General features: G+C 52.5%; 1 protein-coding gene across 1 annotated transcript in view; it reads left to right on the top strand.

Annotated features, from left to right (window-relative positions):
• LOC147113152 (dynein axonemal heavy chain 8-like) overlaps positions 1-12,678 on the top strand; it is a 1,456,516-nt gene that overhangs the window by 424,556 nt on the left and 1,019,282 nt on the right. Inside the window, exon 16 of the mRNA XM_085998053.1 lies at positions 10,882-11,060. Within this exon, the coding sequence (XP_085854179.1) occupies positions 10,882-11,060 (179 nt within the window). The remainder of the gene's footprint in view (positions 1-10,881; positions 11,061-12,678) is intronic.

Here is a 12,678-nt window from a genome sequence, read left to right as displayed (position 1 = left end):
GTATTCGTGAGTGTAAATACTAAGTTACTTAAATTGATGTAAGAAAAAGGAGGCTTACCATCAAGTAACTTTAAAGTAAGCTTTAAGTAACTTATAAACACACTATATACAAGAGAGGTCTTTACCATGCCTCTGGTAGAAGCCTCTTACAATACTGAACAGACCAGTATTTATACCAGTCCAACAGGAAGTGACACATGACAGGAAGTGAGGTATGTACACAGTTCATAGTTCATAGTTCACAGTTCACAGGAAGTGATGACATAACTTCCCGGAAGTTATTATTTTTATCACACCCTTCCCACATGACAAACTAATGGAGAGAAACCCCCCCAAAAAACACAAATACACCAGTCTCGGCCTTTATATAGAAAAGAAATACACCAGTCTCGGCCTTTATAAATAAAACAGATATACCAGTCTCGGCCTTTAAATATAAAAGAAATATACTAGTCTCGGCCTTTAAATATAAAAGAAATATACCAGTCTCGGCCTTTATATCTAAAACAAATACAGCAGTCTCGGCCTTTATAAATAAAACAAAACATTTGGCCACACCTTCTACTTTTTCCCCTGCGAGGATGATCCGCCTCACTTCCGTGACTGGCCCCTGCCCGCCCTGCAGCTCCTCCTCAATGGGACCCCAGTGGCTGCAGCAAGGCTGGGGAAGGCTGCTGAGGGTCTGATGGTGAGATGGCAGATGCCCTTGGGGGTCGGCCTGGACCAGCTCTGGGCCTGGAGGGGCTGGCTGCTGACTGCTCCAACTCTGCTTGGGCGGCATCAGTCTGTCCAACAGCTGGTGGCAGCTGCAAATGGAGGAGTGACAGTGTTGGCTGCAGGAATGCTGCCAACCTGACAGATCGCAGGCACTCCCTGGTCGGCTGATACATTGGCACTCGCACGGGCCAGCACTGCAGCATGCGCAGCAATCTGCTGAAGCACAGACTGCTGGGCTGCTGCGGCGCTGCGAGTGCCCCGGCGATGCCTGGCTGATCCAGCGAGGGTGGCAGCAGTTAGTGCCCGTGTGGCCCTGGTCTGTGTCTGCATGATACCAGCCAGTGAATGCACGGCACGACTGAGCACTTGGCTAGAAGCCGCCTGTGATGCAGCGAAGTCCTGCTGACTCCTAGCCTGTGCTGCCGCGAAGTCCTGCAGACTCCTGGCCTGTGCTGCACTGAATTGTTGCAGACTCCTGGCCTGTGCTGCCCCAAATTCCTGCACACTCCTTGCCAGTGACTCTATGGAGTCAGGCATTCTTGCCACTGCAGCCATGAGCTCAGTGTGCCTGCGCTCAGCCTGGGCGCCCATTTCCGCTAGGAGCCGCACCTCCTCTGCGCTCACCGTAGCAGGACTGGAGGCCGCACTCACCCTCTGGGGAGAAGGCCGCCGAGCTTCCCCACCCCTCCCGCGTTGCTGCAGCCCGCTGGTCCCCGGAGCTTCACTCTCCTCTGACCCTTCCCCCCTGCTCCCCTCCAGGGAAGACGTGTCACCATCATGGCCATGGGCTGCCTCGGCTGAGGGTGTCCCTGATGGGCTGGCTTCCTCTTCCTCCTCCTCTATGTCTGACTCGGACACAGTGCCAGCTTGAGGGGCCGCCTCCTAACCTGGCGAGTCACCATCTGAAAGCAGGGAGGCACAAGAGTTGCTTTAGAGTGAGGACAGGGCGGCAGTGAGGGAGGCATGAGTGCTGCTGTGCACTGCATTGGTTCGATAGTGGCAAAGGATGCTGGTGTGAGGCGCAAGTGAGAGAGGTTAAAAAGGTGATGACCTTACCATTGGTGCCCAGAACAGGGTCAGCATCTCCAGTGGCGATGGGGCCACTCAGCCGGCCTGCCATGATCCGCTCCACTCGCTGCTCGAGGTCGCTCAGCTGTTTCAGGTCAGGACGGCCTCCCCCGGTCTGTCGCTGCTGTCTTCTGTTATGCGCCAGCTTGCCCTGCAAGAGAAAGGACGGCCTCTAAGTACAGTGCCAAGCCCTGATCTTGCCCGCACTGCCTCCCATGTTTGAATAGCCCTGACAGTGTCAAGCCCTGATCTCGCCTGCACTGCCTCCCATGGTCGAATAGCCCTGACAGTGTCTAAAGTCCTAAATGTGCAAGTGCTTTTCATGACAGTCACATAGCTGCTGGATGAGGGCTGGCCATTAGGGCTTTCAGGCCCCTTTGTCCATAAGGTGAGGTGCACATGCAGGGATGAGGAGGATACTGGAAAGGGTTCTCACCCTTACAACCCGGGTGAGGTCGTTGAATTTTTTCCGGCATTGGGTTGGTGTTCTGCCAACCACGCTGTTGGACGTGATCCTGTTTGCCACCTCGCTCCATGCTTTCCGATATTCGGCGGGCAGCGGCCTCCTACCACCCTCAGGGAAGAGGATATGGTGCCTGCGGTCCACTGCGCCAACCAGCAGCCTCAGGGCACCCTCGCCGAAGCGCTGCGCTCTCTCCCTGGCCTTCTCCATTCTCCTGGGCGCGGAGCAGTTCCAGAAGCAGTGTTCAGGTCTTGCCTTAGGGCTGCAGTGTGCAGGGCATGGCAGCCAAACAATTCAACCCTCCCCCTTTAAGTGCTGACCAGCGCCTGACTGTCTGCCCTCAATGAGCAACTCGCCGCACCTGCGCTGCGCCCGCCTTCGGTGTTTGCGCCCTGGATCGCCGGCTTAGCGTCTAATGATAGTCGTGCATCACCTGCTTTAGCGCAGCAGCAACCTCTTGGGGCGATGCAACTGAATATCGGCGTAGGTGGCGCTAAGTTGCGCCGGGCGCAAAAGTTAGCAAACACCATGCTGTAGCGCCCCAAATGTGGCTATACTGAATTTCTAGGCCTTAATCTTTAATTCCAGATTTTTTATTTAATTGAATTTAAATCCCCCAAGCTGCCGTGGTGGGATTTGAATTCAAGTCTCTCCTCGATTATTACTACCAGGCCTTTGGATTACTAGTCCAGTAACATAACCACTCTGCTACCATTCCTCACTGCATTGCCATAACAGATTCAGCATGCTGCAAGTCTTTCTGCAAGTCTCCATCCAGTCTCTCCTCATTCACTCTCTCACCATTGTCAGATCGCTTCTGTCATCTGCACTTGATCTGTCATCTATTCCATCAGCATGGGTGCCGTTTATACTGTCTCACCTTGGTCTTCAGAATCGGACTATAACGAGCCCCAACACTAGCAGCACCAGGCACACCAGCAGCACCAACAACAACACCAAACTTCTCCACAATCACCTGATGCTGCACAGGACAGCGGGCATCAGCACCTGAGCACATTGCTGCCCGGGAGACCAGGGATGGCCTCATCATGGCCAGATTTACTACACTGCACACCCTGGCTGCCACATGATGCGCCAGGTTGACACCACCCCACACCAACACGATAAAGCATCTCTACAAAGATTTCAATGTTTGACAGCACATTAATCGAAACTTTACGTAAACATTGGATAAAACACCCAAGTGGCAGGATGAGGTTGAGTGTGGCTTTGTACTAACGTTTTGTGATCATTGGAACGTTACCTCCACTGCACCGATGTCCTCCTGACCACATTCCTGTTTGTTTCCTCCTGTGCAATGTTCAACCAGGCTGTTTTGGTCTCCTGGGGAGGTTTCTTCCGCCCATCGGAAGGGAAGAGGACCTCCCTGCGTGCTCTGACTCACTCCATAAGCATATGGAAGGAGCCATGGGAGAACCTGGGTGCAGCCCTGCACCTCTGTGCAGTCATTGTCAGTGTTTGCAGCACTCTAATGCTGTAGAACACTGACAGCACAAATATCAAAAGAAAGTTAGCCATGATCCCTGTAAGGAAACCGGCTGCTGACACATCATGAATGACGTCACCACACCCGCTTCCTGTAATTGGGCCGGGAAATGCGCTGAGCGGGCTTAACAAGCCCAATCAACGCAAATTAATTTTAGACGGCGGGATGGAGCCAGCAGTGGGGCCGCGACCCACCACCGACATCGCCTGCATTGGACCCGTCGAGGTGAAAAAAATCCCAGCCTTTGTGTTTAGTATCTCTGTGGTTCTTGTTAAACTTGAGTAAATTTTTGTCTTTTTTCTCGCTAAGTTAGGTCAGTTTATTAAACTAAAGTTTAGTTAGTAGTCAATGAAATATAGGCATGGCAGAGCACCTCAGTCCTGTCAAATGCACATCCTGTGTCATGTGGGAAGTGCAGAATACTTCTCCTGTCCTAGACAACCACATGTGCAGGAAAAGCTGGAGGAGCTCGTGCTCTGGGTTTCAGAGCTTGAGCAGCAGCAAGCGTCATGCAGTGCATCCACAAGGCTGAGAGCTTCATGGATAGCACATTTCAGGATGTGGTCACCCCGCAGCTTAAGGGTTTGCAGGCAGAGAGGGAATGGGTACCAGATAGGCAAGAAGGACCAGGCAGGTAGTGCAGGAGTCCCCTGGATAAAACACTAAGGGCTAGATTTTCAGTATAGGCAGTTTTGGGGCGCTAACCTTAGCGCCCGCCCGAAGTTAGCGCCCGCCCCAAAGTAGCGCCCCGTTGCCGGGAATTCAGTGGCTTCGCCCTAAGAGGTTGGTGGAGCGCTAAAAGAGGCGTTCCACTACTCTCTTTAGGCGCTAAGCCGGCGGTCCAGAGGGATAGCGCCCAGGCGGGGCGCAGCACGGGTGCGGTCATTTTTGCACTGACAGCAGACCCCGTGGTGCCGACCAGCTCTTAAAGGGGGAAGGGACGAATTGGTCTGCTGCCACGCCCTGCACACTGCAGCCTTGCAAAGAGGCCTCAACACTACTGCTCAGCCCCAGGGAGTCATGGCAACGCCAGAGAAGGCCCGTCAGCGTGCCCTGCGCTTCTCAGAGGGTGATCTGGACATAATGGTCACAGCTCTGGAGGTGAGGCGCAAGATCTTGTTTCCAGAGAGTGGGAGGAATCCAACCCACCACGACTACACCAAAGCCTGGAAGCAGATCGCCCAGAGGGTGACGTTCACCGGCGAGGCCCCCAGGACCCACACACAATGCCGTAAGAAATACAACGATCTGACCAGGATTGTGAGGGTGAGTAGCCTTTCCAGTCTCCTCCTCATTCTTGCATGTACACCTGACATGATGGGCAAAGGGACCTGAAAGTCCTTTTGGCCAGCCCTCAGCCAGCAGCATTGGGACAGTCATGAGCATCAAATGGCCATTCGGCACTCTACACTTTGGCCAAGCTATTCCACCATGGGAGGCAGTGGACAGTACATCAGGGCTTCACTGCGCACTTACAGCCCGTCCTTTCTCTTGCAGGCTAAAGTAGCGTTTAATCGCCAGGCCCGTGCCAGGGGTGGCCGCGCCAAGCTGCAGAAGCTCACTCGGCTGGAGGAGCGCGTGTGTGTGCTCATGGGAGCCCGTGTGATTGTCCCCACAGCGTGCGGTGTATCCGACCCTCCACTGCCCGGCAATGGTAAGGACCTCGCCTTTTGGCCCTCTCGCGTCGCACTGGCCCATCCGAGCTACCTCCTTTGCCACTGTCCCACCAATGCGCTGAATCCCACCAGTCCTAACTCCCTCGCTGACGCCGTCTCCTCACTCTGAAGCTACTCTTGTGCATTCCTGCTTTCAGCTGGTGACGACCAGGACCCTGAGGCTGCCAGTGACAGCACCTCCAACCAGGAGGAGGAGGAGGAGCAAGCCGGACCTTCGGGGGAACAGTCACGTCCCGCAGGAGAGGAGGAAATGCTCGACACCTCCTCACTGGACGAGTGCCTGGAGGAACTGTCGCAGGGCAATGCAGCTTCTGGGACCAGTGGCGTCCAGCCACCCAGCAGCCGTGCGCGTGGCCCGCGGCCTTCCCCCCAAAGGGGGGAAGGATCAGAGGGGAGTGCTGCTGCTCGGCACACTCGCCGTCACCAACGCGGCAAGGGTCCCCTAGTTCGGCCCCCTCCTCCCCAGCGGGAGAGTCGCGACTCCAGTCCGGACACCTTCACTTCGGAGGAGGTGCGGAAGCTCGATCAGATGGCCGACGACTCGGACCGGCGCCACACGGAGCTCATGAGCGTGGTGGGGCGCATGCCTGAGGCCATCGAGTCGCTGGCGACCAGTGTGCGCGAGTTCGGGGCAGCAACTGCCGCGACTGGCCGCATGCTAACTGATGCCGTCAAGACCCTGGCGGATGTGATGCGCGCGCACACCAGGACCACAGGGCCACTCACTGCTGCCACACGCGCTGTCTCAGGCAGGCATCGCCAGGGCAGGCGCCGCGCTGGACCATCCCAGCAAGCCGGCCGTCGGCTGATTGCTGCGGATCCTGCAGTGCGGGCCCGGCCGAGTGCCACCGCGCCACAGCACCAGCCAGCGCATCCCAGACGCCAGCTGGCCCACATTGCGCCATCCGTCGCCGCCATTCCCCCTCTGGGGCGTCAAGGGCAAGCGGCTGCAGCTGATGGTGGCCAGGCTCAGGTGCGCCACTCAGGAGACGGCCCCTCGAGGCCCAAACGCCGTGTAGGCCGCCCCCCAGCGGCATCTGGCGGAAGGGCATCTGAGCCTCAGGCGCCTTCCCCCAGCCTCGCAGCAGCCACTGGGCAGAGCTTGCGAAGGAGCAGCAGGCAGGGCAGGGGAGGCAAAATGCTGGCCAAGGTCTCGCCCTCGCGGGCCACTCAGTAGAGGGTGTGGCCAGCTTTCCTTTAATATGGCGGTGGCCATCTTTATTTTGCCCATGGTTGTGCTTTTGGAGGGCTTTTTTTTTGCGTTAGGCCGACGTTGAGGCCCGGTTTCAATAAAGGTGGAGTGGCTCCTCCCCAGTTTGTGGGAGTGAGTCGTTTGTGGGGCCCGTTTATTGTTTTTGGGGATTCATGTGGGAAGGGCTTTTCATTTTTGTGTAATAAAAAATTATCTTTATTCATGCAGTCTCCATGGTTGTTCTTCTTAGTGTTTGTTGGCTTCGCCGGCTGAGGGCTTGCGGAGCGGCTGCATTCATCTTCCCTCATGGCCCCTGGCCATTCCCTGACAGGGGGCTTAGAAGTACCGTGTAATAAGGTGGCGTCGTGCGGCCCTTGGCCCTGGTCGCTCCCTCCTGGGAACGTACTCCTGCTCCTCCTCCTCCTCCTCCTCCTCCTCCTCATGCTCCTCCTGCTCCTCCTCCTGAGGTGCTGGTGCAACGTCAGGTGGCAGTGCCTGAGTCCTGCGGATAGCCAGGTTGTGTAGCATGCAGCAAACCACCACAAATTGGGAGACCCGGTCCGGCGAATACTGGAGAGCTCCTCCGGAGCGATCAAGGCAGCGGAACCGCTGCTTGAGGACCCCAATAGTTAGCTCGATGATGTTGCGGGTGGTTTGATGGCTCTCGTTGTAGGCCTCTTCAGCAGCGGTCCTGGGCGCGCGGAGCGGGGTCATGAGCCAGGTGCACAAAGGATAGCCTTTGTCCCCGAGTAGCCATCCTCTTGGGGGAGGCTGTGCCTGGAACATGTCATGCACAGTACTCTGCCGCAGGATAAAGGCATCGTGGCTGCTGCCTGGGAAGCTGGCATTGACTGCCATGATGCGCTGCTTGTGGTCACAGACCAGCTGCACATTCAGAGAATGGTAGCCCTTCCTGTTGCGATACTGCTCGCCATGCTCCAGAGGGGCCCGCAAAGCCACATGCGTACAGTCAATGGCGCCCTGCACCAAGGGGAATTCCCCGAGTCTGGAAAATCCCAATGCGCGCTGATGCTGGCTCTCCAGGGCCATGGGGAAGGAGATGAATTGGCTTCTCCTTCTGAACAGTGCTTCGGTCACCTGGCGGATGCAGCGATGCGCGCCGTACTGGGAGATGTTTGCTATGTCCCCAGCAGCGTATTGGAAGGAGCCGGTGGCATAGAAGTTCAATGCCACCGTCACCTTCACTTCCACCGACAGAGACGTCCTGCACCTGAGCTTTGGCCGCAGATCTCGGCGAAGCAGGTGGCAGATCTCTGCAATCACCCCCTTTCGGAATCGGAGCCTTTTAACACATCGCGCGGCACTCATGTTTAGGTAGGAGCGCTGCTGGCGGTATAGCCTGACTGGGTAAGGCCTACGTGGCCGACGCCTGTAGCCCCCTCTGCCTCTAGCCAGGGCTGCCCCTCTCACAATGCGTCTGCGAGCCCTACGGACATGGAGCTGCAGCTCCGCGTTGGCACCCCATGCAACCCCCATCAAATCCTGGAAAACACTCTAATTTCCAAATGGCCACTTGCAGCGCTGTTGCCTGAGTCCAAAAATACCTGGCTCTTGCTGCTTGAAACCAGTTAGCTATCCTCCTTGTTGTGTCTCCAGAAATGCGTTGCACAAGACTGTTTTCTGAAAAAAGGATGGCCTTTATACTGGAGAGGACGTTCCCTTTAATTAGCGCCCCCCGGGGCCCGCGCTGGTTGTGTTGCGTTCCTTTTTCCAAACGCTCCGGCCGCCCGCCGCACAATGGGGCGGTCCGACTGAAGTTTGCAATCGGGGCGGCCAAAGGGCGTTGCACGAGGATGTGACGTCATTTTCTGCGCGCGCATCCGGGCGGGCGCTAAACTTTGCGCCGGCGCTAACGGGCAACTTAATTTGGGGCGGGGCGCAAACTGCGCTGCGCCCAGGCGCTACACGCATAGCGCCCGGAAATCACTTCTCTTAAGGCGCTAACTGCTGGCGCAAGCAACTGAAAATCTAGCCCTAAGAGAGAATACAAGAAGGTCTTAATGGGTTTACAGTGCCTGTGCTTAAATGCACAAAGCATGATAAATACAATTGGGTAGGTGCAGGCACAAATAGCCACATGTAAATATGATGTTGTGGTGATAACGGAGACCTGGCTCAAAAAAGTACAGAATTGGGTACTAAATATTCCTGGATGCAAGTTATTCAGGAAAGACAGGGAAGGAAAGAAAGGAGGTGGGGTGGCAGTATTGATTTAGGAGAATATTACAGTGCATGAGAGAGAGGATGTCCTGATGAAACAGAAAAAGGGCACGTATGATAGATGTCTGGTTGGGAATACAAGTGAGAACCAGGCTGAATATGAAAAGTTCAGAGGGGAAGAAAATAAGAGGGACAAAGAGAGAGTATGAGAAGAGATTGGCAGCTAACATAAAAGGGAATCCAAAAATCTTTGTTCGGCATATAAATAGTAAACGGGTGGTAAAAGGAGGGATGAGGCTGATTATGGACCAAAAAGGAGACCTACACATGGAGGCAGAGGGCAATGCTGAGGTACTAAATGTGTACTTTGCATCTGTCTTTATCATGGAAGCAGGTACTGCCAAAGTCATAGTGAAAGAGGAGGTAGTTGAGATACTGGATGGGATAAAAATTGATAAAGTGGAAGTACTAGAAAGGCTGGCTGTACTTAAAGTAGATAAGTTACCAGGAACAGATGGAATGTAATCTAGGATGCTGAGGGAAGCAAAAATGGAAATTGCAGAGGTACTGGCCATAATCATCCAATCCTCCTTAGATTCAGGGGTGGTGCCAGAGGACTGGAGAATTGCAAGTGCTACACCCTTATTCAAAAAAGGGTGTATGGATAAACCCAGCAACTACAGCCTAGTCAGTTTAACCTCGGTAGTGGGGAAACTTTTAGAAACGATAATCAGGGACAAAATGAACAGTCACTTGGATAAGTGTGGATTAATTAAGGAAAGCCAGCACAGATTTGTTAAAGGCAAATCATGTTTAACTAACTTGATTGAGTTTTTTGATGAGTTAACAGAAAGGATTGATGAGGGCAATGCTGTTGATGTGGTGTACATGGACTTCGAAAAGGTGTTTGATAAAGTGCCACATAATAGGCTTGCCAGCCAAGTTGAAGCCCATGGAATAAAAGGGACAGTGGCAGCATGGATACGACATTGGCTAAGTGACAGGAAACAGAGCGTAGTGGTGAACGGTTGTTTATTGGACTGGAGGAAGGCGCACAGTGGTGTTCTCCAGGGGTCGGTACTAGGACCACTGCTTTTCTTGATATATATTAAGGACTTGGACTTGTGTGTACAGGCCACAATTTCAAATATTTGCAAATGACACAAAACTTGTAAGTATAGTGAACAGTGAGGAGGATATTAATAGACTTCAAGTGGACATAGACAGGCTGGTGGAATAGGCAGACACGTGGCAGATGAAATTTAACACAGAAAAGTGTGAAGTGATATATTTTGGTAGGAAGAACAAGGAGAGGCAATATAAACTAAAGGGTACAATTGTAATGGGGTGCAGGAACAGAGAGACCTGGGGTATATGTGCACAAATCGCTGAAGGTGGCAGGGCAGGTTGCAAAAGTGATTAAAAAAGCATACGGGATCCTGAGCTTCATAAATAGAGCCATAGATTATAAAAGCAAGGAAGTTATGATGAACCTTTATAAAACACTGGTTCAGCCTCAACTGGAGTATTGTGTCCAATTCTGGGCTCCGCACTTTAGGAAGGATGTAAAGGCTTTAGAGGGGGGTGCAGAAAAGATTTACAAGAATGATTCCAGGGATGAGGGACTTCAGTTACGTGGATAGACTGGAGAAGCTGGGGTTCGTTCTCCTTAGAGCAGAGAAGGTTGAGAGGAAATTTGATAGAGGTGTTCAAAATCACGAGAGGTCTAGACAGAGTAGATAGAAAGAAACTGTTCCTATTGGTGGAACGGTCGAGAACCAGAGGACACAGATATAAGGTGATTGGCAGAAGAACCAAAGGCGACATGAGGAAAAACTTTTTTACGCAGCGAGTCGTTATGATCTGGAATCCACTGCCTAAAAGAGTGATGGAGGTGGACTCAATCGTGGCTTTCAAAAGGGAATTGGATAAGTACCTAAAGGAAAAAAACTTGCAGGGCTACGGAGAATGGGTCTTCTTCTGTGCCGTAACCATTCTATGATTCTATGCCATGATTATATTGTCATTTTCATTGTTATTAACTTAATGGTAATAGTATGTTTGGTTCTAATTGTAGGTGTTACATCACTTTAGCTCAAGCTTTGTGGATGAATATGGGAGCTGCCCCGGCTGGACCTGCTGGTACCGGCAAAACAGAGACTGTGAAGGATATGGGCAAAGCTCTTGGAAAATATGTTGTTGTGTTCAATTGTTCAGATCAAATGGATTTCAGAGGATTAGGGAGAATCTACAAAGGTAACAGTATATGAAAATGCAAAAGTTAATTAACATATGTAAGGTGAAGGCAGCAGTGCATGTCACCATATTAGAATTCTCCCACATAACCAACCTACTAATACATGCAGAAAATGCTGATAGTACTCTGAAGTTCAAGCAACATCTATGGAGCGAGAATCAGAGTTAACGTTTCAGGTCGATGACCTTTTGTCAAAAGTGGAAAAGGTTAGAGATGTAACAGGTTTTAAGCAAGTACAAAGGCAGGGAAAGTGGGGAGGGGAGGAAAGAACAAAAGGGAAGGTCCGTGATAGGGTGGAAGGCAGGAGAGTTTACATGACAAAGGGGATGATGGTGCAAGACAAAAGGAGATGGTAATGGGACAAGTAAAGAAACAAAAGATGGGTCTAGAGGAGGTGTAAATGGGAATATCAGAATCATCAGCAGCTGCCATCTGAAAAAATGGGAGCAATGGTTATGCTCTGAAATTGTTGAACTCGGTGATGAGTCTGGTAGGCTGTAAAGTACCTACTGGAAAGATGAGGTGCTGTTCCTCGAGCTTACGTTGGGCTTCATTGGAACAATGTAAGAGGCCGAGGACAGAGAGAGGTCAGAGTGGGAGTGGTCCAGAGAATTAAAATGCCAGGAGACTGGAAGCTCGAGGTCAGGCTTGCAGACTGAACGTTGGTGTTCCGCAAAGCAGTCACAAAATTTGCATTTGATTTCCTATAATGTAGAGGAGACAGCATTGTGAGCAACAAATACAGTATACTAAATTGAAAGAAGTACAAATAAATTGGTGTTTCACTTGGAAGGAATGTTTGGGGCCCTGGACAGTGGAAAGGGAGGAGGTAAAATGTCAGGTGTTGCATCTCCTGTGCTTGCACGGGAAGGTGCCGTGGGAGGGGAAGTGAGTGTTGGGGGTGACAGAGGAGTGCACAAGGGTGCTGCGGAGGGAACGGTCCCTTTGGAATGCTGAAAGGGGAGGGGAGGGGAAGATGTGTTTGCTGGTGGCATCACGCTGGAGGTGGCAGAATCACTGTCTGAGGCTGAACAAAATCGTTCGCAACCTTGACGTCCTATTTGACCCTGAACTGAGCCTCTGATTCCATATCCTCTCCATCACCGAGGTCACCTACTTCCACCTCCGTAACATCGCCTGACTCATCCCCTGCCTCAGTTTATCTGGTGCAGATCCCTCATCCATGCCTTTGTTACCTCTAGACTAGACTTTTCCAATGCTCTCCTGTTCAGCCTCCCACCTTGCATCCGCTGTAAACTTAAGCTCATCCAAAACTCTGCTGCCCGTATGCTAACTCGCAACAAGTCCTGTTCACCCATCACCCCTGTGCTTGCTGACCTACATTGGCTCCCAGTTTGGGAACGCCTTGATTTTAAAATTCTCATCCTTGTTTTCAAATCTCTCCATGGCCTCGCCGTTCCCTGTCTCTATTTTGCCCCTCCAGCCCTACAACCATCCGTGGATCTCTTGTGCTCCTTCAATTCTGGCCACTTCTGCATCCCTGATTTTCATTGCTACACCATTGGCGGCCGTGTCTTCAGCTATCTAGGCTCTAAGCTCTAGAATTCCCTCCCTAAAACTCTCCGCCTCTACCTCTCTCTCCTCCTTTAATACGGT

Source organism: Somniosus microcephalus, chromosome 9 (assembly GCF_052327205.1).
Source record: "Somniosus microcephalus isolate GS21.2 chromosome 9, FLI_Smic_1.0, whole genome shotgun sequence".
Classification (NCBI taxonomy): Eukaryota; Metazoa; Chordata; class Chondrichthyes; order Squaliformes; family Somniosidae; genus Somniosus; species Somniosus microcephalus.
The sequence above is the reverse complement of the archived record's forward strand: the minus strand, read 5'-3'. Positions and strand labels throughout refer to the sequence as shown.